The 27102-nt window shown below is 36.4% G+C and overlaps 1 protein-coding gene across 4 annotated transcripts in view; it reads right to left on the reverse strand.

Moving 5' to 3' along the window:
• lyst (lysosomal trafficking regulator) overlaps nucleotides 1-27102 on the reverse strand; it is a 299712-nt gene that overhangs the window by 48735 nt on the left and 223875 nt on the right. For all 4 annotated transcript variants that reach the window (XM_039737860.1, XM_039737864.1, XM_039737863.1 and 1 more), the window contains 12 exons: nucleotides 19989-20065; nucleotides 17723-17911; nucleotides 15154-15299; nucleotides 14786-14882; nucleotides 13465-13526; nucleotides 11577-11632; nucleotides 9255-9407; nucleotides 5390-5634; nucleotides 3979-4045; nucleotides 3141-3297; nucleotides 2512-2652; nucleotides 1682-1899 (listed from right to left, as the gene is read on the reverse strand). In XM_039737860.1, the coding sequence (XP_039593794.1) occupies nucleotides 1682-1899; nucleotides 2512-2652; nucleotides 3141-3297; nucleotides 3979-4045; nucleotides 5390-5634; nucleotides 9255-9407; nucleotides 11577-11632; nucleotides 13465-13526; nucleotides 14786-14882; nucleotides 15154-15299; nucleotides 17723-17911; nucleotides 19989-20065 (1608 nt within the window). The remainder of the gene's footprint in view (nucleotides 1-1681; nucleotides 1900-2511; nucleotides 2653-3140; nucleotides 3298-3978; nucleotides 4046-5389; nucleotides 5635-9254; nucleotides 9408-11576; nucleotides 11633-13464; nucleotides 13527-14785; nucleotides 14883-15153; nucleotides 15300-17722; nucleotides 17912-19988; nucleotides 20066-27102) is intronic.

Raw genomic sequence — 27102 nt, forward strand, 5'->3', positions numbered from 1 at the left:
ACAGACCCTTTACATTACATCCACTTAAAAATAGTAGGAATAGGTGCTACTGTTACCCTTGAATAAGAATTAAAATAAACTATATAAAATAAAAAGTACATTTCATAAACTATACTTTACACTGAAAAAAAACATTTATTTCTATAGCATTATTTCTAAAGAAATGCTTTCAAATACATAGTACTTTTTTCTCCAAAAAAAAGATATAAAAATTAGTGGGGCTCAAAAGCATAACATCTTTATTTACTGTGGGTGGAATTTTAGACTTATACCTTATGCATACTCCAGTCTAAGTCTCACTTGCATGTTGTAAACAGTGACATAAGGTAGTTTATTGGGAACAACTAGCAAACCTTGGTAAAACCAAAAAATGGCAATCTACTGTAGACCAACAGGGAGATAGAGTACAGGCAGAAATACTACAGATTCTTGATTTATTCATGCCTATAATGATGGACTTCACCACTGTAATGCAGACAACAGGTCTTCAGATTTTTTTAACTTCAAAGAGTTAGTTGGGTACTGTAAAATAATTTGTTTCCACTGAATCATTCCTTTTTTAACTCTGTGGTGCGTTATGATCTCTTACATGCTGGAAGTCCTGGTGGAAGCAATCCATGTTTTTGCCAGTATATCCTGACACTTAAAGTATCATGAATTGTTTCATTTTTGAATAAATGTTGTTTTTTTGTAAGTAGCACATCATTGATGGTCCATTTTCATATTTCATGATGGACTTGTTTTCTAGTTATTAGATGATACAAAAAGTACAGGTCACACCTGAAATGATATCTCAAACTGTGGCAAGTAAAGGAAACACGTTTGGGGCAATCAGTTAAGCTGGGTAAATGTGAAAAAAGGCCAATACACAGGTGAGATAAGGTTTCTTTCCTATGTATGCATTCCTACTATTAATACCTAATATCTACTTTGTACTTCCAAGGTAAACTCCAGCTCTTTATTTTTGGTCATTACAAGTAGTACACATATACTATGAAGTTATTGATGCTAAACCAAAAATGCAGACATAGACTGAAGTTCTGCTAATGTGACCTTTTTATTTCTTGTTTTTGCTTCTCTTAGCATCATCCTCTGGTAAGGTAATCAATGTTTTACTGAATATGAACTTGTTGTACTGATAGAACATATTTTCTGTATGCATTACATGACTTGCGACATTCACCCAGGCATCTTTCACATCAGGTGCACTGGGTGACCCATTTGGAGGAAGACACAGCATACTACTTAGGCACAGTAGTTTACTCAAAGCCTGGCGCTAAATCAATTCAAAAATATGTCACAGGTGTCAAAAACCTGTTTGAACTAAAAACCAGTTTGTAACCTCTTAAGCAATTTTACAGAAGGGAAAGAAGCTAACATTTTCTTGGCTATAATTACTGTCAGTGATGTCTCTGTGAATTACTGAGTCAATGAATGAATCCTTAAGAGTCTGCTGTTTTCTAATTTACGTATTTGTAATTATTTTTGTAGAAGTTGTGTATTTTTGTTTACACTTTGACATTATATATTTTAAGCCAGAGATGTACATTCTCATTAAATAAACTTAAATCCCATAATGTAATACAATAAAATACACACAATATGGATTTAACTCTTTCTCATTCACACATTTCCATATGTCATTTAGGTAAGAAAGTACACAAAAATATATAAAACTTACAGCAGGGTGAAACACATTAATAGCGTTCACAGCTGCTTTGCCCTTTTGCTTATATCCAAATACAAGATCAATCCACTGGCAAAGAGTCTGTGATACTTGGTCAGATTCTAATGCCTGCCTATGTATCAAGATAAAGAGTCGTGGATCATTGCGTGCCCATGGTGGTAAATTGACATGATTCACTCGTTCTCCATTCTGACGAACCCCAAAATCAAAACCTGCAAAAACACAATTTAAATTTTTTGTTTATTATGAAGTAACATCTATTTAATTCTCAGTAATAATTTACGAATACTACAAAACACATCACTGGTATTTGAAATGGTGTTTTGTTTCTAAACTGTGTGTTAATAAATTAGTTTATCCTTGGATAACAATACAAGAATATATTGAGAAGACACACTGCAATTGCAAATGCAAAACAACAAATAACATGAGAAACTACAAAAAATAAATATGATACTAAAATTAGGACCCTTTTTGAGGTGTAAGTATTCAGATGGTATAAAATCAACTTACAAAACATTTGAAACAGCAAAGAAGAGTAAAAGTCATAATTAGGACCCTGGCAAAGTTGATATCATATATAATAAATGCAAAAAGAATACATTTTCTTCAAGAATCCAGAAATATGACAATACATTTTGCAACAACATTATTTTTAAGTTTTCATAATTGTAGTGGATATGTTTGTTGGCTAATAATACAACAAAATGAAAAAACATTACTAAAATTTTGCTCTACATGTTATTTTACTGTTCCAGACAAAATCTACTTAGAAATAAACAGGAAACCAAGTAATGGATTACAGAAGCAAGTGATTAATCTACCTTCTCTGTTCACTAAAAATTCTGGCAGATAAAAGAACTCGGGAATCAGCTCCTTCACATCAGTCATAGATTCATATGATGAAAGCCGCCACGTCGTATTCATTGAATGAAAAGTTCTATCTGGAATATCAAAGCTTTGGTCTGCATGAATAAAATTGAAAAATTAATTAGGTAAACTTTCCTTTTAAATGTAAATTCTTTATCACTAAAATGCGTAAGAATATAAAACACATATTTCCTAGTCCTCTAGAGTAAGTGGAATTCCTTATAATTTTAGTAAATGTGACAACTATCGTCATAACATTTCATCATTTACAGATGTACATTGCAGGTTAAATGAATCAAGCCCTGAATGTTTACTAAACTAATGAAATTGTGTATCTGTTTTCCCTCTTCAAAATATCAACCCTTTCCATCTCATAATACACTTTATTCAATATACATGACTATACTCCGTATACTTTATCCATATACACTATAATTTTTGATTTCTTATTTACAAAATGTCTTATTTTCCCTTAAAGGCATGCTAACTATTACAGGGCTGACACAGAGTGGGCAATTAGGCTAACACAAGTTTTTAAGATGTAGGAGAAAAACTTCAGTACAACTGGTATGCAGATCACCACCTTGGTATGCCAGGAACATCTTTGTAAAAGGAGGCATTCGCACAAGAAAGTGCAGGACTGTTCCACTGTTTGAGTAATGAGAACCATAGTGGTATGGCTGAACAGGAGGCATGGGATCATCTTCTCGAATTCCTTTTCGATACTCTTCTTCCAAGTACTGCAATCAAAGTTAAAAAAAGAAATAACTACAAACTATGGCAGGATTTGACATCTACTGATAACACTCAGATACAATATGTGATTCCTTGCTTTCATCCATTCTGGGTTACATGTATTGTCTTTTCTTCTCAAAGCTGGTTTAAAGGAATTTTAAGATTAAAAAAAACTATTTAAATTTGTTTGTTTCCAGGTCAAAAATGAAAGTAAAGTTATAAAACAAAATAGAACTAAATATGGAAAGGAAGCAAAGCATTAATATTAAATTCAAACTCAAGTTATAATTTACTTTTATTTATACACGATTTTGTGAAATTTTTACTAATCTCTTCTTTTTTTAATTCTAAATTATCGAGAAAACAAAGGGTAACAATTTGTAAGTTTGCTTTCATGAAATAAACTTTAAATACATTAATTAGCTGTGCTTCCCATCTGAGTTGAAATTTAAGTAACTAATATAGATTTCAGTGTTAACGTTTCCAGTGTACAGGCTATTGGAATAAAATGTATTACTACAAATTGTTGTGATGGAATGCATAAGTCTCTATCATATGGCATTGGGTATGGGATTTGTGAAAGCTGTGCTAATGTTTGTTATGCTATTGTTGTGATAAATGCAATGAACCTGATGGACAGAAAGATGAACACATAGTTTTGTTATGCTGATTTTAAATTTGAGTACCTTGTAGTTGTCCACATAACGATCTTCTTTTTCTTTGGACTGTACAGCAATTGGTTTACTAAGGTTCCTATGGAAAATTTTTCAAAAAGAAAACAGCTGAACTGTAAAATGACTAATGTACTTTCAGACAAGGGTGAAATGTGTAAAATACATTCACAATCCAAAACATACAAAATTAAGATCTCCTATGATGTGTGTAGAGGGATTAATGAGATTTAAAAAAATAATTCCAATTCAAATACTACTTTTTAAAATTACACTACTACAAAAGAGCAGATAATTTAGCTAAATATTAACTGGGGGCTGCTATTAAAAAAAATACAAATCTTAACAAGTAACATATTTAAAATGAATAAGAATCAACATGAGAGTGAAAAACGTTCTACATGCTATAACTGAAGGATACGTCTGAATATACAATAAAAGTGAACAGCTAACTATTCGGTGGCTAACTGAGACATCATATACAACAGCAATCAAACTAAACAAAGAATTAAGTTACAAGAAGGAAAAGGGGCCTCATTATGAAACTTTTAGAACTGGAAAACATCAGTCATATCAGTCAGAGGAATCTTCTAGTAATCGCTGAAAAACAACTTGTCTAAAGTGTTGTATGTACTTAATGTACCACTAATGAGGCAGAATAATATACAATACTTAGCTGAAAAGAATACAGAGATATAATAACAAAGAGTGCTTGCAAACTGTAAAACAATCTATATATCATTCAATACCTTATAAACACCATTGGCAGAAATACAATGATTTCATTTAGATTCAGCATTAAAATTCAAAACTTTATCTTTTATTTAACAAATTTGTGCAAAGAAAACCCTACATGCGGGGAAAATGCTGCATTTTTTGCAAATATTCCTGAACCTGAATTTTCACAGATCAGTATACATTCTATTATATGCTGACCTAGACAGACTTACTTAATCCCAAATGTGTTCTAAACATGAAATCTTCAGGGTCACTTAAATACATTAGAAAGGCTTGCAGCTGTTTTTTCTAACTCACATCTGTATCTTAGTATAACAAAATCATTAAGATTTAAAGTTAGACATTACACACAAGGAAGTTTACATATAATCAAGCACTTGCTCACCAGGTTTTCATTACATGGATAAAGGAAAAAAGTAAAAACAACTGAATGTAGCACTTGAATGGTAAGTGGTTTAGATATGAATTTTGCATGACAGAGAAGGGCTCAGGGACTGCTCTTTATCTTTGAAGTTTAAGTAGTATGTCTTAAGGTATACATCTTCTATTATCAATTAAAAAGAAACATCTTACTTGATTGTCTTCTTAAATTCAATAAATGTAATTAAGGTATATTATACTTTAACATTTTAAATGCAATTAGTAACCGGTTGAACATAACATTTAAAACAGCTTAGAAATATTATACCTGTAAATGCTGGGTTCACTTAGATCCAAGGTTTCATTTGTATAGTCACGGAGTATAAATGGGAACACAGGGTACTGCATGAGATCATTGAAAGAGCGCCCTGCATGCTTGTTCAGATGAGTCAAATACTCAAAGTTGGTGATCTGTCCTGAGCACCACAAATGTGTAAGAGCAGTAATGTTTCCATATTCAAGGAGATTTGGCAAATTAGATGTTAGAATGTTGTGATACACATCATCTCGTGCCTAAAAAAAAAAAGGATGTTATATTTCTTAAACAACAAAAAAAGATAAAAAGTATAAAGACATTGAACACAATTTTAAAGCTAAACTACCTGGTTTCAATTAGAGTACTGTGTTTAATTCTGCTTCCGATACAGTTGATAAAAAGTTAAATTGTTAATTAAAACAAAAAAATGAAGATTATTATATAATAAAAAGAAAAGCTTAATCTTGAACTCATTTTAATCATTATGCATAAACCTAACATAACTAAGTTAAATGTGTGAAGAAATACTAAACTAGCAGCCCTACTGATGGAAAGCAGATGGTATCAGCTTGAGTACTGAATGCAGTTGTTTCACAGTCTGTCCTTCACCAACTTTACTTTGCCTAATGCTATAAATAATGTGGAAACAGCTGTTTAGTCACTACAGAAAATAATTAAATGTAGAGATTTAAAAAAAATGTGTAAAGGAAGAAAAGATCAACTGTAATGTAAAGGGCTATAATCAAACAATATTAGTTTTATATTGCCCTCCAAAAACTCAAACTCCCTCTGGAAAAATTACATCAAAGGTAGACATGCTCACAACAACAATAAAACTGAACAAACTTGAGTAATACAGTAGTGATTTTTTTAAACATAGTTTCTGTAATACAGAAGACCTTGAGAGGTCTGGCGTTAATGAGCCTGTTAAATTTTCAGATATCTAAATTGAGAATATAAGTCAGACATTTAACCAGTTAACTAGTGGGAACATAACCTTCTTTTCAAGCAGTGAAATTGAATCTTTAATGGCAAGTGACATAACTTTGATTTGAAGGGTTACCACACAGATGGCAACTCCTGTAATACTGTTTACATATTTCAGCACTTGGCATTAGTAGGGGACTTATTAAAAAAAAATAATAATAATAATAATAAATCCTGCTGGCCTACCCAATATTACTGGCACCAGATTTCTATCTATTTTAATACAAATCTCAAATTATTGAAAACAGGCTATAAAGTGACATATATAACTTGTAAAACAAAGAAAGTACAAATTTCATGCAGGTACCTCAACATAGATATGCTTGCTGACCGAATTAAGCAAGAAAACATTTTATTATGCTTAACATTGATTAGAAAAATGCTTGGCGAAGACTGATGCTCATTTTCTTGTGTGCCATGACTAAAACAAAAACAATCTCTAAGGCTCTGAATAAGTGCCAATTGTTAAGGTATGTTTTGGAGGAGCTTAAAGACTGCCTAACTTTGATGTTGTGTAAGAAATAGTGGGTATGGTGGTGCTGGCATCAATGTCAGAAGCTAAGAAATCGTTAGTGGAGCAACTATTGATGACACCACTAAATCCTTGACTGTTATTTCAGTACATTGAGTCAACAGGAATTGACAATCAAAATCTTGACAGACATACTATGTGTGAAACTTCAGTTCAAAAATCCATTATTATACTCAAGAACCTACTTTTTTCGGTTTGAAAAAAAAAATACACGCAGTTGAAAAAGTGCCCTGTCAGAACCTGTGTACACGTATGGTACAAACCAAGAGTTACAGTGCATCCGGAAAGTATTCACAGCACATCACTTTTTCCACATTTTGTTATGTTACAGCCTTATTCCAAAATGGATTAAATTAATTTTTTCCTCAGAATTCTACACACAACACCCTATAATCACAACGTGAAAAAAGTTTACTTGAGGTTTTTGCAAATTTATTAAAAATAAAAAAAACTGAGAAATCACATGTACATAAGTATTCACAGTCTTTGCTCAATACTTTGTCGATGCACCTTTGGCAGCAATTACAGCCTCAAGTCTTTTTGAATATGATGCCACAAGCTTGGCACACCTATCCTTGGCCAGTTTCGCCCATTCCTCTTTGCAGCACCTCTCAAGCTCCATCAGGCTGGATGGGAAGCGTTGGTGCACAGCCATTTTAAGATCTCTCCAGAGATGTTCAATCGGATTCAAGTCTGGGCCACTCAAGGACATTCACAGAGTTGTCCTGAAGCCTCTCCTTTGATATCTTGGCTGTGTGCTTAGAGTCGTTGTCCTGCTGAAAGATGAACCGTCACCCCAGTCTGAGGTCAAGAGCGCTCTGGAGCAGGTTTTCATCCAGGATGTCTCTGTACATTGCTGTAGTCATCTTTACCTCTATCCTGACTAGTCTCCCAGTTCCTGCCGCTGAAAAACATCCCCACAGCATGATGCCGCCGCCACCACCATGCTTCACTGTAGGGATGGTATTGGCCTGGTGATGAGCGGTGCCTGGTTTCCTCCAAACGTGACACCTGGCATTCACACCGAAGAGTTCAATCTTTGTCTCATCAGGCCAGAGAATTTTGTTTCTCATGGTCTGAGAGTCCTTCAGGTGCCTTTTGGCAAACTCCAGGCGGGCTGCCATGTGCCTTTTACTAAGGAGTGGCTTCCGTCTGGCCATTCTACCATACAGGCCTGATTGGTGGACTGCTGCTGAGATGGTTGTCCTTCTGGAAGGTTCTCCTCTCTCCACAGAGGACATCTGGAGCTCTGACAGAGTGACCATTGGGATCTTGGTCACCTCCCTGAATAAGGCCCTTCTCCCCCGATCACTTAGTTTAGATGGCCGGCCAGCTCTCCTGTTGGTTTCGAACTTCTTCCACTTACGGATGATGGAGGCCACTGTGCTAACTGGGACCTTCAAAGCAGCAGAACATTTTCTGTAACCTTCCCCAGATTTGTGCCTTGAGATAATCCTGTCTCGGAGGTCTACAGACAATTCCTTTGACTTCATGCTTGGTTTGTGCTCTGACATGAACTGTCAACTGTGGGACCTCATATAGACTGGTGTGTGTCTTTCCAAATCATGTCCAATCAACTGAATTTACCACAGGTGGACTCCAATTAAGCTGCAGAAACATCTCAAAGTTGATCAGGGGAAACAGGATGCACCTGAGCTCAATTTTGAGCTTCATGGCAAAGGCTGTGAATACTTATGTACATGTGCTTTCTCAATTTTATTTATTTTTAATAAATTTGCAAAAACCTCAAGTAAACTTTTTTCATGTCATTATGGGGTGTTGTGTGTAGAATTCTGAGGAAAAAAATGAATTGAATCAATTTTGGAATAAGGCTGTAACATAACAAAATGTGGAAAAAGTGATGCGCTGTTAATACTTTCCAGATGCACTGTATCTACAAACCCACAGACCTACTTCTCATGGTCAGTTTTCCTGGTACAGTTTAAGTCTACTGATTATCTTACAAAGTCAAGTTAAATATAAATAAATACTGAGAAATTCTGATCATTTCATCTGACAGTGAAGTGTTTCTACAATCATGACAATGGAAACCTCCAGGACGAAATCACTGTCATCATGATATGAGTGATTAATTAATGATCTGAACAGTACAAAAGTTTTTAAAGGTTAAATATTGTCTATTCATGTCAACAGATCTTAATTGAATTCGACACTTGTAGGAAGATATAAAGCAGTATAATGTATTACATTGTTCTGAATTGACATCATTATAATAGAAATTTTATATGCTAAAAAAATGGAATATTTAATGATAACACCTAGTCATATAGTACTTATACACGTCATTATTTTATTTGAGACTCTTATTATCATTATGACATCTATAATCTTTCTTGCCTTGATGTTATCAAAAGCCAACAGCAATGTCCTCCCATTAGTTAGGAATATCTCTACTGCATTGTCCCGGAGCTGCCACCATCGTTTATGAACTTCTTTGATTTCTTCATAGGTCCAGGAGAATGACGCTGGCTCCGTTTCACCACTAGGGCTCTTAAAAAAACAAACATATATGTTCTAAAAGATATTCTCAAAGAGCTGTTAACAACATGTAAAATCTAATATAAAATGCAATGTGTCTCAAATATAAAGCAATATCAGCAATAAGAACTGTGTTTAAACAGGTGATGTCAATAGCCTTATGTAAGGAACATAATCTAATGTCATGTATATTTTACTATCTAAATAAAGTTAATCAATATAAAGTCAAACTTTAAGAGTTACATATATACACATTACAAATAGTTGATAGGGTATTTTAATAAATCTCTCAGTACCTTAATGATTCCCATTATCTAGCCTGAGTAAGGGCATGAGTAGAAAAACAGAATTAAAAGAGGTACAGGTTTAAGGGTTCCCGTGAACCTTGGTGCTTCCCGTTGTGTAGAGGTGTAAATTGGGATGTATTATCAAATCTGTGGAGGGTTCATGCATATAATGTAACTGAGAGTTTACAATAATCTAACCAACAATTCTGCAAGATGGCAGTAGAAAGCCACAGAAGCAAGTAGGTGGCCCAGAAGTAGTACTTAAAAATCTGTGTCTTGAAGTTTATCCAGGATTTGTGTTGCAAAGATAGTGGTAGGCACAACACAACACTGTTGTATGGCCACACTAGTTTATGCAATTGTCCTTGACTGTAGGACAGGGGTTTCAAACTCAAGTCCTCCTTGTGTCTTTTTAATACAGCCTGCATCATCAGTATTTAAAAAATGTTACATTACATACAGCCTGCAAATATTGTTAGTTTTCTCAAAAACCATCTTTAGCGTACATTTCATATTAAGAGTACCATAAATGACATTTATACTTGATCAAACGCGTTTCTAGCTAGAATGAAAGTGGGCTGCTTACTGTAAACTGAAAGCAAAAAATGAAGTAAAAGTGAGATATTACACTCTCATAATTCGCATTTCCACCTGTGTTGAACTTGATTGCTGTGTTTTTTTTTTTTTAATTTATTAACAGCAAGATGAGTTGCTAATCAACCGTGGCACATGGAAGAATGCTGGTGTAACAGATGTACTTTGCTTTAGTAACAAATTCTCGTCTGTGTCCGGACATGCAGACCAGAGCACACTTCACCAGTGTCTTCCAAAACCCAGGGTACACAATATACGAGGCTTCATGGAAGCACACTTAAATGTCCTTCTTTATTTATTTTCTCTAAGTACAAATCTGTAGATTTACTTTTGTTTTACTGCTGTATCCTTTACAGCAAGAGTGTCCTTTATCTTCTCTTCCACCTTTATTTCGTCCTTGTCTTGACGCAGATACATATTTGTACAATACATACATTTTTCTTTCCCCTTCATCCTTTATTTATTACGCACAGTGGACTGCCAATAGGAGTTTTTTTGGACTCGCCTATTTTCCCTTTATAAATCCTTAAAAATGAGGAATCAAATTAGACTAGAGGTCTTCCTGATCTCTGAACTGTTCAGCATACACTTTACAGCCTAAGGATTACTTTAATTGCATATTTAATGTTGGTATATTATGCTTATTTTATATTATGATTATGTTTTAGTATTAAAGCAAATAATTTGCAAATTAGGGAAAATTATACGACTACCGATGATACACTGTAGCTATCATTTGTGCTCTTTTTAATTAAAAAAAACCATTATTATTTGTTTTAAACCTGGTATTTTGTTTGTAAAATGGAACTATCAATAATTAATCAACCTACACAGCCAAAGTATCAATGAAAGACAAAGAAATAGATTGGAATGGAAGGAGCTTAGGAAGAGCATACAACAAAAAACAAACAAAAAAAAAGCATGACAATTTAAATGGAAAGTATATGCAACATCATTAAGTATTGCAATTCAGCTTTCTTTTTTGTTCCATTCCTAATTTTATTACTCTCCCTGGTGTACTTGAAGTTTAATAACCATACTTCACAGTTTGTTCAAGTACTGTTGTCTTTGAGTCAGTGTTACAACCAAAGAGAAATTATATAATATGGCTTAACACAAATGCAGGATACAACACTGAATATTAAAAATGTACAACTTAATTTTACACTGAAGAAGATAATAAAATACATTTATATTTTAATTCATTTGCTTCAGACTTATTGTGGACCTTGTGTCATCCCTTATTATGTTTATAATTTGAATCAATGTTCCAATGTAAAGGATTTAATATAAAGCTTACTGGGTTGTCATAGGTATCAGTAGCATTGTCTTCCACAAAGTACATCCCAGATTTACCTGTGCAGAGAACCAGAAGTGATAGAGTGTAACAAATGAAAGGAAAACCACATCAGTATTACTATAGGAAAAACATTACCAGAACAGTAGTATAACATCTGAAATGAAAGATGCTTTACTGATATTTACTGTCAGCACTGATCAAAAACTAAAACGATGGTTACTGAAGATCATTTTTAAAACTTTAATTTTTGAATGTACTTAAGTAAGACAAACTTTTATATTTTTGCAGCTTCAAGGCCACCCATTTCAGGAAAAAAAGTACTTCCTATTCATCTTCATATACTGTTATTGAGACAAAGACCATTCCAATCTTTTGAAAGAAACAGTCCAACTGGGGTAAGAACAAATTCTGCTGAACAACAATTAGTTTGTCTTTTGTCTCACATCACTTGATTGTAGATCTGTTAGCCAGACATATGAAGAAAAACAAGAAGTGGCATGTACGGAGGCTGAAAGTCTGAAAATTGAAGGAGAGTGTAAGAAGAAAGTTTGGTGAAACATTGGATACAAGATGAGGTATCATCATATAAATGGCAAATGGGAAGCAAAAAAGAATATTTGGTTGAAAACAAAAGAAGAGATCTGTGGTTGGACAAAGGGATCACTGAGACACAAGAAAACATGGGGTTAAATGCTGAGGTAGACATGGGACTTAGGGAAAGGAGGATCTTGGGGATGTTATGGATCTGTGCTTGTTCATGACTTTTTATTAAAAACGGCCCGTGTAGCAGCATAGCCCAAAAGACGCAGCATATTGATGGGGAAATTGATTGGTCATACATTCACATGCAGGCTCACTTGGTTAAGATGATTTCCTCATTTATGCTTTGGGGTTTGTAATTAAAGCATCTGAACCCACTGAAGTATAAAGAGAGCTTGAGGAGGGCCTGATGGGGATCAGAAAAAGGAAGGAGGATAAGTCAAGAAACAAGTGGCTTTGAGGGGAGATCTGGCGAAGGATCCGGTACACAGGACGGGATGCATGGTGGTCAGGAGCTGGCCTCATGGGGAGTAAGCAGATAGCACTTAAGGGTTACGGTTGCCTTTTCTGAATATTCAAAGGCCTGCCAAGTGAGAAGAAGGTGGAACAGTGGAGCTGGGTCTGGGATGCCCTAGTTGTGACCAGAAGAGGTGGTTGGGGTGCAAGTTGTTTTTATTGGTTGACCATGCATGCGGTGTCTCAGCTCCTGATTGAGTACACTGGATGAGTGAGCTGGGGCAAAGAGGATAGTGAAAGGCACTGGAGCAAAAAGAGATAAGTTACAATAATGGAGCTGCATATTCATACAGGTTTTAGGCTAAAACATATGGGATTCATAAGGAATTTTCCTAGAACAGGAACTTTTTCAGGAACCAAGGAGTTTTGTAGCATCTCTACAACACAGGAACTTGGGGCATTTATAGTAACTGGTAGGTGGTTTCTGGTACTTTTTTAAGCTCCTACTCCAGGGTATGTACTTTTTGTTCAATCAGGAAGCACTGTGGGTGAGACTTGGGTGATAAATTGTACTGACTGGTTGACTATAAGCACTTTCAAATTTGTTAGTAGTTTGGACTTAGGGGAGGTATCAATGAAGATGGAAAACCACACTTTGCATCATATATGTGCCTTCTTGGAGCACTGCGCCATTGCACCGCATCAAACAAGGTGCTATCATAGCATACTAAATAATATGCATGCTAACTTTTTTCATGCACCACATAGTATTTATAAGTGCTTTACCTCATTGTGAATTTGACCATTTAAAACTTGTCAAAAAGGAAAAAGAGGAAAGTAACACACAGGAACAAAATAATTAGCAACAATAAATATGAATATGAATGTTTACCCAGCAGAAGCTCGCCAGGAGTCTCTCTTGAGGGAGCTACATTTATACACCTCCGTGTGAACCTGAGGAAATAAAAACCAATTCTTTCACTAATTAAAATATGAATTACACAATATCAGGCTTTATGGTGACAAAATGAGAGGCAAAGTGATATACCACACAGAATTTGGTTAAACTGCATGCCTCAACATTTGAGTTGAAACATTCTCTTTATGTCCATGCCTAACATCTCTGCATAGTCTGGTTGTCTCTGACACCCCAAAGACATGCATTTAGATTAAATATCTAAAAACTGGTCTGGTGTGACTGTGTGTGAGTGTGGGCATGTAAATGTACTAGGCAAGGTACTGGCATCCTGTCCACAAGCCTACAGTTGTGAATACAGGTAAGGAAGAATGCACACAAGGTGTATAAGTCAATTCATCCACTCGTTTTCTGAATGTGCTACTTCAAATGCACAAGATACTTATAACAGCAGCAACACATGCCCTTGAAATGGGAAACTCATTCATGTCATGAAAACCTCCACACAAAGTCTACACAGCATTTAGTTTGGCTGTAAATTTTTGTCTTTGAAATATAAACTCAACCTCCCGTAGTAACATGCTGTCAATCTTGTTAATGTCACCCACAAACACATGTTTATTTTCCATCCTTATTTACAGATCAGCTCACCAGTCCCCAATACCCCTCAGTCCTGGCCAATCCAATGCCTTCTCTTTCTTCTTCTCTTTTTCCTACCGCCTCCTCCCTTCTCCAGACGTTGCCACTCTTCCACCCAACTCTTGTCAACGAATGGAGGGATGCGGCCCCTTAAATGGGAACCTGGATGGGCTCCAGCTACTTACCGGCAATCAATCCTGGCCACACCCCAGTGTGGCGGAAGTGCCGGCTGCACACCTGGAAGCCGTCCGGGTGTCCCCCGTTGTATTCCCCCCAGCACTTCCTGGTGTGGCGGAAGTGCTGGGCTCCCGGGATATTCAGGCACCAGGGCGCCGCCTGGTGGTGGCCACGGGTCCCTACAGGGCTGGGCTTCCAAGCCCTTTACCCGAGGCCCCCTACATAACCAGGACGGACGCCCCCTTGCGGTCTGGAGGAGGCACAAGCCCTCCTTCGGTCCTCCTGGGCATCTCGGCCAGGGCGGATATTCCGGCACCGGGGCGCCACCTGCCGGTGGTCACGGGTCCCTACAGGGCTGGGCTTCCAAGCCCTGTACCCGAGGCCCCCAATATAACCAGGACGGACGCCCCCTTCCGGTCTGTAGGAGGCACAATGCTTTTTAAGATATGGTTCATATACATAGTAAAAATACACTGCTTACCTTATATGCTCACTTGTAGCTTTATCCTTTACGGTTGAAGAAAAATAGGAATGTGTTTTATCTTCAAAGAGATACGACAATGGTGGCTTGAATGGTTCTAAAAGAAAACAAGGCAAAATGGATATGTTGATACAATTAGGCTAACCATATGATGCAGTTCAGCGTGGATGTTTAAGAGGTTGATGGCATTTGACTATAGGTGTTCCATTGTGATTGCATCTACTAGATTAACTTGGACAGCAGCTCAGTTCTGGCAAACGTGACTCCCTCATACCTGAACAATTTTTATTGCCTAAGTGCAGAAATTACCTTCAATTAGATGTCATAAGTAGGCCCATAGTGATTAATGGAATTAAGTAAAACCTTACCTTCAGGCTTCTGTCGATCTTTGAGCAAGTATTTATTTGGAATAGTTAAGTAGCATCTCTGCAGCCGCCTTCTTTCTCTATTTGGTCCCTCGGTGGGATCTAGCTGCCAAGACGTGGGATAAGATGATGGATTGTACCAAACTGCTCTGAAACACCAAATATTTTGTTGACAGTTAGAGAAATAAGAGTCAAAGCTGAAAAGAAAGAAAATTGTTTTTTTAAAACAAATATTTTAATTTGATAGATATGTAAAAAGGCCCAACTCTCAATTTTTTCAATGGTGTGGAGAAGAGTGAAAAATTACTTTACACAAATAGGAGGTATAATATGGTAATGGGTAAGGCTGCAGGAGACTAGACAAAAAAGTTCTGTGAGGCGTTTGTGCATTCTCTGTGTGTGTATATTAAGTTTTCTCTAGTTATTGACATCTTTACTTCATATTAGAATGCATGTGTTAGCTTAACAGTGAGAAGTTGGCCTAGCTTGAATTAGAATGGGTGTGTAAACTTGTAATGCCTGTAATAGGATGATGCTCCATTCATGAGGATCTTCCCTTCTGCCTAACGTCATTGTCATAGTTTTCCTAACCTATACTGCAATAACTTTGATAAGAATCAGCAATTTACTTTATACGGCACCTTTCAAAGCAAATAACATTATTAGACTTTAGAAGAAATGTTAAACCTCATCTCTGAAACTCTACAATTTCTCTCTTCTGAAATAATGATGTGTTTAGCAAGTGACCAAAAATAAAAATTATGAGTTAGTTCAAATAAATACAGTTATGCACCCATGTAAAATAACTGCTTTAGAGCACATTAACCTTTACACAAAACATGTTTAGAAGCAGTAATATACAGATTGAAAAGGTCCCCTAATTTGTTGTTACAAGAGTAGACATAGTGAAAATATTACATGGGTTCATATCAGGGGAATACACAATCTGTACTCTTCATATACAATGGAAAGGACTTCAACTATAGGAATACCTATAAACGTGTCGTCAGACCTGGCTGAACTTCTCCAACCCTTCACGTCTCAAAGACATTTGAGTCAAACCAGCAAGTGAGTGAACCCGTGAGCAAGCAGGCTGGCTCCACTCTTCCAAAACCATATTGGAAGCTTCCTGAATCCATACCATCGCTAATGTAACCAGGGTACACGCACAGTCAGCAATGGATGGGTGTACAAGTGCAGGTGCTTTTATTAAAACAAACTAAATATTTTAAACAGTGTCCTAAGTAAACAGTGCAGAACAATTCTTCCATAATAAATAAATAAATCAATCAAATAAGTAATCCAATAAATATTATCTCCTTTCTAAAATACCTGAGGCAAAGCATTCGTGCTGCACCTCTGTCTTCTTTTCCTTTAGCTATAGCATCCAACCTCCTGCCAGTCACAGTGTTGCCTCTCACCTGTTTCACCTCCATCCTCTATCTCCCTCACCCCATCAGCCCAGTATGTCTTCCTTCAGTTGTCTTCCTTACTCGCCCAGTTTTATGTCTTGCAGTTGGCAGACACGTCAGCAATTGTGCTCCGTTCTGCCTACAGCTTTAGCGACAATTGATGCCGTTGACGCATTTGCCTCGACTCTTCAAGCCACCTTCTCCCCGTTACACTTGTGCCTTCTGGATACCTAGGGTGACTTCTCTCGATCCCTGTTACCCCTCAGCTATTTAGAAGGAAACCGATTCATCCCTCAAATGCTGAGTGCACAATCCTCCATGAAGCCCTGATCACTTGCCTCAACTCCAGCATAATGGCTGACCAAATTGCCTTCACCTTCTTTCTTTTTTGGCCTCTTTCTACGTTCCAGCTTTATTTTTCTTCTCTCTCTCTTGTCTGACTCCCTCTTATATGCCTCCATGGATGCAGTGCCACAATTGCAAACCACAGGAAGCTAATGAAGCAACAGACCCACAGAGCATGTGCTATTTATATATCTATTAATTTACTTAAAAAACTGACCACCAGTGGACCCTCTATATAACAGAGCCACACTACTGTAGATGAAGCACAAGTTCATCAGCACATCAGCCACTTATATTTCTATCCCATAGGGGATAAACAGGGAAATCCATCCTGGTTCACCAATCCAATTCAATGTCCTCATTGTTTTACATTGTAAAGAAAGAGAATAAGTTAAGCTTTGAGAAAAAAAAAATCATCTTTATATTTTTGTATATATGTTTTTAATAAATAAAATCAATTTAATCTCAAATATCACATTTTATTGTGGAGAATGTGTTAAAGATCTACACAAAACAGTACTGTAGTTTAACGGGAATTAAGCTAACTGATATCATACTTCACACTAACTCAGATCTATTTTGCTTTAACTCATATATGTTAATATATGTTAAAAAGGAGCAAGCACATTTTTTTGCTTATTACCTCAATGCAGTGTTACTGACCAATCTTGATTCTATATTTAAATTTGTTGTACATAGTATTACAAATATCAGTCTCTCTATTGCCAAGGTGCATAAACTGCAGTCACACTACTGTTCCATCAACTTAATATTTTATTACCATTCATTATTACAAAAACACACAGCACACTTACCGATCATGAGTTAACTGCTGGACTAATTCCTGCCAGTATCGGCTGGCACTAAGATCTATTTTGTACATTCCTCTGATGTGCTGGATGACCTTCTTTCTCTCCATTCCTTGTCTCAAGGACACATTCTGGGTGATGTCCGCAGCTATCTTTGAAATGTCCTTAGACTTGCTGTCTAACCTTTGAATGAGACTGATGAAAAACATTTACAAATTAAAGACAAGCATAATTTATTAAATTAAAAAATTAAGGACAACATATCCATTCTTCAAATTAATTAAGGTGTTTATCGTAACAGTTTCAATGTGCTTCTTGAAAGGGATCTCCCGTTTCACCTATGTAGATTGTTGAACATGTTTTGCATTTCAAAATAAAATTTTTACACTGGCAGAATATGTAATATTAGATTTTCCAAAAGGATCACATACGATTGTACTTTGTTTTTTCCTGCCTAGGCTTAGTGGGTGACCTGCGTAAAAAGGGCCTGTATATTAAATGATTGCGTTGAAACTGCCTTCTCCCTAAGAAATCAGCTTCAGGAATTCAATAAGCTTTGTCTAAGAAATCAGCTTCAGGAATTCAATAAGCTTTGTACCAGTTTCCATATATATCTGAGGTTTACAGTTGATTTACAACAACCTTTAACATTTAATGAAAAAAGTCTCTGAATGAAGGTTCCAGGATATAGAACTTTTGTTTATTAGAAGGCAGATGATGTGCATAATTATCTTTTCTATTGCTACTTTCACTCCTAGCACACCAAAAACTGTATTTCTTTTTCACCACTCCTAAGACTGTGTGGCCCTTGCAGCAATGAAGTTCACTTCCATAATGAAGTAGTCAGAAGGAGGAGTTTGCTCTTTGACAGAGGATATCTTTCCCACATTGTGGGTAGATACTTAAAGCAAGGAGGAGCAGACCTCACAACATTCACCCAAACCAAAGTCCCGGAATGAAATCTACATCCCATTTATAATGCCCATCTACACAAAACATTCTCTCTCTTACACAAGTCATTACATAAAATTTAATAATTTTTAGTCATTTGTTTTCCTAATCCACCTATGATCCCCTTCTGTCAACCACCCAATATAGCAGAAGAAACTAAGAAGCGTATTCAAAGACTTAGGCCACTAAGACAGGCTCTTGTCTAAGAGTGCTTAGAAAGCTTGTGATATCTGCTCAAGGTGTGTGATGGTTCATCTTTTTAATAAGGGTTTATGGATTTGATAATTAAACTAGCTAACAGACAGACCAATGTTAAAAATTACTAAAATGACGAATAATGAACTTGATCATATGGTTTATAAGTGCTGATATAATAAAGGTTCTCCTCTGTAATAATTTCCTTATTCATGCATATAATTACAGCAAACCTTTTTATATTAACATGTGCTTCTATTTCATCCAAACTTGTATGAAATATGCTTTTCAGTAGATAAATTTATTCTTATGTTCTGACATTCTGTTTCAAGTAAAAAGGAAACATATGGCACAGGTAAGTACGTAGGACAAACAATGATAAATATACTGTATAGTCTATATATAGTTTACTGTATAGTCTAAGTGTTTAACGAAACACTTCTGCTACTACTGCAGATACAGTGAAGACATTTAATCATTTAATATTCACTATAAAATCATAACAAGTTGTATGTAGAATTTTCTTTTAATTTTATGGCCTATGTAAAATTATGCACGGTACACTGAAACTAAGAAAACAAATTTTACTGATGTTAAGCTTCTGAAATGTAGAATAATTTTAAATCAGGTTAGCTGTATTACTCATTCTGGCAGTTTCCTTTATCTTTTGTCTCTTCTGTTCTATTAGATTTGAGTAATGCTTTGCTTTTTATTTACCAATTTCTAGTCAGTGTAATAATCAAATCAAATTAATAAAGTAAGTTTACAATTTGTTCCCGAATACTGAAAAGAAATTAAGACATGTTTATGGACTATAGTCATTTCAGAACAATATTTTGGTTGTTAACTTATTATAATATTGATCTCTGCTTAATTTTAATTAAACAAAATAATTTTCTGTGGTGAAACAGTGTGCTTTTATTATAACAGAGTATGTTAGAAATAAAGAAAAAGTTCAAAACAACTGAGGTAAAAATTTCACTTCATGAAAACATTTCTACTTCAATAATAGTCTTCTCTTATTCAGGATATGTCTGTTTCATATGTAGCTCATTGATAAGTAATAATCTCATTGAAAACCAACAATTTCCTTGTTTAGGCTGAAATTTTTAAGAATGGCTCATACCTTTGCTGACTGTTTCTTATTTTCTTTTCCCAGGCTGCTTTGTTCATTTTTCCCTCGGACTCAAATTTCTTTTGTTCCTAAACGTTCATTAAAAGATTTATCTTTTATTTAATTTAATGGCAACATAATATAATCTAGTTTTTATTAATCAATGCATTGCACATACAAATACATAGTATTTTTATCAGTACAGTATAACTGTACATAGATCCAAATGTTTTTTTTTTTTTGGCAAACATATGAAAGAACCCTTGTTATAGGATGTACTTTACTAGAAAATAATGTTTTACATATTTAAAACCAAAGATACATCTATCTACATAAACACAACATCTTTCAAAATACATGTTGCTTTCTTAAGTTATTACAAAGAAACATTCCCCACTTACTAGTTTAGTGCTTTCCAAAATACTCCAAATCATGAGTGTGAATCCTGGTTTGGGCAATATCTGCATAGACAACTCTGCTTTCATTTAACGTGACAATATGCATGACTATGTCTGTTGGGGGATTGGCCCCATGACCATGGTTGACACCTTAATGCCTAATGCTTCTGGAATAAGCTTTAGTTTCCCCCATGAACCTGATTTGGATAAACATGTTAGAAAATGTATGGATTGATTAACTATATAGCCCTGAAACAACTAAGATTTAGCCTTTTTTAAACCACTCACACTCACATTTTAGATCTGTGGTGGCCTTAAAAGATAATGTTAATCAGACTGCACAGTATCAGTCTAAATACCAGATTTGTTTCCACTCAGACTTGGAGATATAAACTATAACCAAAACACTTTTAAAGAAGACAACAATGAATCACAAATAATCATGAATCACAATAATGCAGCCTTCAGTCTTGAACCCATTAAATGTTGAGGGGTCATTCCATGTCAAATCAACCAATGGCTCAAACACTTCAGACTCAAAAAATTCTGGAAAAATTACCAGGTGTACCCATGTTAGTCAGGAGACACCCTGTAGTATTTTGTTGTAAGATCAATACTTTGGAAGATATAGCTAGTTTACTGAGTGGGTGTTTATTGTGAATTTCCCCTTGGAATTAATAAAGTATCTCTCTATCCATCCTCACTGTTTCATCAAATATCAAAAGTTCATAGCTCAAGCACTAAACCACTGAGTAGGCTCAGACTTTGCACGCTGGTACATTAATTGGTATAGTATGTGACAAAAATAAAACATTTGGTTTAGATGACCCTGCATGGTCAAAGCAGCCTTTTGAAATTAACCAAAAGTTAAATTGAGTTTTTGGCTTTTCTATATTCAGGCCTCAGGAACCACATACATGTAACCAAAATTGACTTTTGATATTTTTTTCCTTATTCAAGAAACTATATATGCTTTCTGAAAAAGCAATAAACAGGGTATCAGGGTTGAATTGCAGACCTCTCAAATCCAAAAAAACCAATCTGGATTTCATTTTCAGAGTACCCTAAATATTTTTCATTTATTCTACATTGTCCCTTCTTTCTCAAAACACAAACCTTGCATTTGTCCCTCAAGGATCTGATTATTTTGTGCCCATTCATCATCCCAACAATCATGACCAAACTGCTTGTCCCTTTTTCTGTAATGCATCACCAGAAAGTTCTATTCTGGGTTCCAAAATAGAATGAATGTGCAATATGTATGAAACGAATGCCCTATAAAGAAATAGTGGTTTACAGTGTAGAATGGACCAATATAGCACATACACATATATTATCAGGAGGAGACAACATAAATTAAGAAAAGTAAAACAATTGACTAATGTTTGTTACTTATGTCTTTGGACTATTTTGCAGTAATGGATGGAATACAAACCCAACCACACTTCTTTTACATACTTTTTAATGAGAATACAAGAACTCTCAAAAGCAATGGGCAAGAAAACAAAACACAGAAATCATTCAAGAGGATTAACATACATACAGTGGGTACGGAAAGTATTCAGACCCCCTTCAATTTTTCACTCTTTGTTATATTGCAGCCATTTATAAAATCATTTAAATTAATTTTTTTCCTCATTAATGTACACACAGCACCCCATATTGACAGACAAAAAAAGAATTTTTGAAATTGTTGCAGATTTATTAAAAAAGAAAAACTGAAATATCACATGGTCCTAAGTATTCAGACCCTTTTCTCAGTATTTAGTAGAAGCAACCTTTTGAGCTAATACAGCCATGAGTCTTCTTGGGAAAGATGCAACAAGTTTTTCACACCTGGATTTGGGGATCCTCTGCCATTCCTCCTTGCAGATCCTCTCCAGTTCTGTCAGGTTGGATGGTAAACGTTGGTGGACAGCCAGTTTTGGGTCTCTCCAGAGATGCTGAAATTGGTTTTAAGTCAGGGCTCTGGCTGGGCCATTCAAGAACAGTCACAGAGTTGTTGTGAAGCCACTCCTTCGTTATTTTAGCTGTGTGCTTAGGGTCATTGTCTTGTTGGAAGATAAACCTTCGGCCCAGTCTGAGGTCCTTAGCACTCTGGAGAAGGTTTTTGTCCAGGATATCCCTGTACTTGGCCGCATTCATCTTTCCCTCGATTGCAACCAGTCGTCCTGTCCCTGCAGTTGAAAAACACCCCCACAGCATGATGCTGCCACCGCCATGCTTCACTGTGGGGACAGTATTGGACAAAGGGATGAGCAGTGCCTGGTTGTCTCCACACATACCGCTTAGAATTAAGGCCAAAAAGTTCTATCTTGGTCTCATCAGACCAGAGAATCTTATTTCTCACCATCTCAGAGTCCTTCAGGTGTCTTTTAGCAAACTCCATGCGGGCTGCCATGTGTCTTGCACTGAGGAGAAGCTTCAGACAGGCCACTCTGCCATAAAGCCCTGACTGGTGGAGGGCTGCAGTGATGGTTGACTTTCTACAACTTTCTCCCATCTCCTGACTGCATCTCTGGAGCTCAGCCAAAGTGATCTTTGGGTTCTTCTTTACCTCTCTCACCAAGGATCTTCTTCCCCGGCAGCTCAGCTTGGCCGGACGGCCAGCTCTAGGAAGGGTTCTCATTTGCTCTGACATGCATTGTGAGCTGTAAGGTCTTATTATAGACAGGTGTGTGGCTTTCCTAATCAAGTCCAATCAGTATAATCAAACACAGCTGGACTCAAATAAAGGTGATCTCAAGGATGATCAGAAGAAATGGAAAGCACCTGAGTTAAATATATGAGTGTCACGGCAAAGGGTCTGAATACTTAGGACCATGTGATATTCAGTTTTTCTTTTTTAATAAATCTGCAACAATTTCAAAAATTTTTTTTTTTTTTGTCTGTCAATATGGGGTGCTGTGTGTACATTAATGAGGAAAAAAATTCATTTAAATGATTTTAGCAAATGGCTGCAATATAACAGAGTGTAAAATTGAAGGGGGTCTGAATACTTTCCGTACCCACTGTACATAACTTATACAATTATGTGTACATAACAGACAATTCTTTTTTTGTGTGGGTATTTCAGGCATGTGGCATGATTCCTGCCGTGAGTTCAAGTTGGTAGCCACGACTTCAGGTCCTTGATGCCCTCAACTGTACTAAGCAAGTTAGATAATGGTTGAGGGAAAATTAATGAATGCACCATTTTTTCTAATTCCATTCAACTTTAACCTGATTCTCTGTACAAGTACCGATATGTACATTGTTTCAGACGGCAAGAGTCCTTGCCCGGCTAGGACACCCTGACTATGGAAGGACCAGGGGAGAGAGCATTTTCAGGACAGTTTCTAACTCGGGCCAACAGAGGGCAGTCCCCTTGGTTATCAGTGGGCCTAACGGGTCATGAGCAGGGAAGCTCAACCCTATTGAACCCCATGGCTTTTAAAAATAATGGTGATTTTTAAGATGTATTTTTTCACACAATTATTTACTTATAGTTTGGAATGCACCTCACTTGAGACTACCACAATCATTCATCCAACAATAGCATAATTTAGTATTCAGCCAAATAATAAAAAAGGCTGAGATTTTTGGTCAAATATGTGATGTTGTTTTTGTTGTTCGCCTGCATTGGCTATTGATGACACTCTTAAACAGTCCCTATGGGAGGTATTTTCTGAAAAAAAGGAAATGAAAATGAAAAGTATAAAATGAAAATGCAATTTCTCTTTTACAAATTAATTTTCAAAGTCTGCACATAAAAATGCTGCAAAAATTAAAAGTAAAATAAAATGACCCGATTTGCAATTTCATTTTTAGCCTGAACCACAATGCAGCTGCAAATATAAAAAGTAAAGCGCATTTCTACTTTGCATTTTCAAGTTCTCAACATGCAAATAGCGCAGTCAATGGGTGGGGCTTTGTACCTCAATTTCCCGCAATTCTTTGTCCTTTGTAACTGTAAGAGCCTATCTTAAAAATGTAATACTTTAAGTTAAATTAGTATTAGTGTTTGCTTAGTCATAGCCATAGACAATGGTATAGCCTTTATCCCCCTGTAAGTTAGTATGGGATAGAACTTTATTGCTATAATTAAGATACAGTGTGTTAATTACGTCAGTTGTTTAGAATAGGCCCCAGTTCACAGGGACTTAAAAGACCCATTTTAAATATAGAAATGGGATAGGCAAACAGTTTTCTGACCGTTTTGAAATGGTTCAGAAACATTTAGAAATGGTTTAACTGAATGAGCAAACGTAAAGAAATGAAAGAAGAATTTTAACCTTTAAACAGAACTTTTGTTAACAAGAACTTTTCTTTTTTTTGCTTTGTTTTCTCTTTTTTGTGTGAATCATTTAACTTTGAATTTTTACTAAAGCTTTTAAAAATAAAGATTTTTTGTCTATGGAATCATTTTGACGTGTTAGACATTTGCTGAAATTTGGTAATTCTGAGAAAACGTAGCTAAAGTAACTGGTAGAGCCACATCAATTTATAGAATACTTTTTACTTTGACTGTGTTTAATTCACATGATATTTGATCTTTTTACCCCCTGTATTGCAAGCCTCACCACGAAACCATCTCACAAAATTCAAAAAACATGCATAATTGTATTTCTGAAGTAATTATTGAACAATTTAATTACAATATTTAACATGACAGAAATTAGCCTTTATTCTGTCATAACTTAAATTTATTTACACTGAAGTAGGAACGGGATGTTTTGTATTTTTTGGTATTATAGTGTAGCATCAGCAAAGGTTACTGCAATGGCTAGATTCCCTGCTTTTTAAATGGCTCTTTGAGGTGGACTGCTAGCCTATTGCTGCATTAGTTTGAAAAGCCTGTGCAACTGTGCAGAGTTGCCATTTTTATTGGCTCTCTTGCTATTGATGATACAATTCCAGCTCAATCTTTTGGTGACTCATCCCTAATTGAGATAACTTGTCCCGTGTCATTGCATTGCCAGCCCTGCCTTCAAAGTCACTGTCCTCAGCAGCCACTTCCAGCTCCTTTCAACAGTGCACAAACTCGTCAAAACGGCTGGGAAGTTTTCCCTCCTGATTCAGTCATTCACCCAGTGTTGAGGGCACATCAGCAGGGTTCGTTGTTAAATGGCACAGCAGGGATATCGTGCGCTGCACTGGCAGGTAGCACAACCGGGATGTTAAGTGCTGTGCTGTTGTTCAGTGCAGCAGGTGTGTTCAATGCTGGTCAGCTGTAAGCAAGCAAGCAAGCGAACATCCTGGTGTGGAAATGCAGATGTACTGATTTCTTTGCTGTTTTCATTTACTGAGCTGGCGCTGCAAATCATGTTCCAGGTCTGGATCTCACCTTTGAGGCTCTCCCTTCACCGCCACTTCACAATGCCACTTTGACCTGCCTTGTCCTTTTCTTGCGCATTTCTCCGACCAGCCCCTGCTTCTCACGGCTCACTTGGGGTCAGTAGCAACTTGCTCTGCCATACTTTTCTCCTAGCTTTATGAGCCTGAAGCTCCACCGGTGTCCATGCACCTAGAAAAATGGAGCTTAGCAGATGGAGTAGCGGTGATGGTGCTGCCCAGGTGTCAGTCTCTCAGCTGTTTCCACCCCTTTACTGCTGCTGCAAATGGCACTCCAGGTCATAGATCTGAGCTTCGAGGCTCTCTGGCACAGGCCGATAATCCATTACGGTGCTTGGCACAGACGGTATAATACTACTAAAATAGGAAGTATTCTGTTTCCACTTCAATGTAAATAAAAGTAAGTTATGACATAATAAAGGCTAATTTCTGTAATGAAATTGGACATTAATTTCTTCAGAAATACAATTATGTGTGGTCTTTGGATTTTGTGAGACAGTTTTCCTGTGAAGCTCACAGTAAGGAAGTGAAAAGATCATAATCACGTGAATTAAACACAGTCAAAATGAGAAGTAGTCTATCAATCGTAGTGGCTGTACACCTAAGAACGACAAAAACTTGTGGAAAATCGCCAAGCCCCACCCACTAAACCACACTAAATGCATGTTAAGAACTTGAAAATGAAAATGCAAAGTGGAAAATGAAAATTCAACAAGCAGCTTGTGGTGTCAGTGTTTATTTGCGTTTTACTTTTCATTTTTGCAACTTCATTGCAGTTCAGGATGAAAATGAAATTACAAATAGGGTTGTTTCATGTTATTTTAAATTTTTGCAGCATTCTTACACACAGAATTGGGCGGAGTAGTGCCCCTGAGGCTAGGACTTTGCACTGGTAGTTGGAAGTTTTCCGGATGGAATCCAATAAATGACAAAAGTGACTATACTTCATTGGGCCCTTGAGCAAGGCCCTTAACATGCAATTGCTCTGTCCTGGGTATGACGTTAATCTGCATTCTGCCCTGCATGTAGGTCCTTCAACCTGAAGGGAAAAATCTGGGGGTTGTTGGCAGAATTGGCACTCTGGCCACCACAAAAAACCTCACACTTGTTCCATTCCATCTGAACTAGTGTGGTGCTGAGGTGTCACCCATTGCATGGCTACACTTGGGTCCCAATCTGAGATACAGTGTTGACTCGTAATGTGGTGGGTGCGGCAATGTGCTGTATCAGCGCATGCCCCTAACCTCTCTCTCTTGCGCGCAGACTTTGAAAATGAAATTGCAAATGGGGATATTTCCTTTTAATTTTACAATCTTAATTTTCATTTTCTTTTCTGCAGGAAATACCTCCCATATAGTCCCTTTCATTCTACAGAGAGTGAGTGATATGTCACA

The sequence above is a fragment of the Polypterus senegalus genome, chromosome 16 (genome assembly GCF_016835505.1).
Source record: "Polypterus senegalus isolate Bchr_013 chromosome 16, ASM1683550v1, whole genome shotgun sequence".
In the NCBI taxonomy this organism is placed as follows: Eukaryota; Metazoa; Chordata; class Cladistia; order Polypteriformes; family Polypteridae; genus Polypterus; species Polypterus senegalus.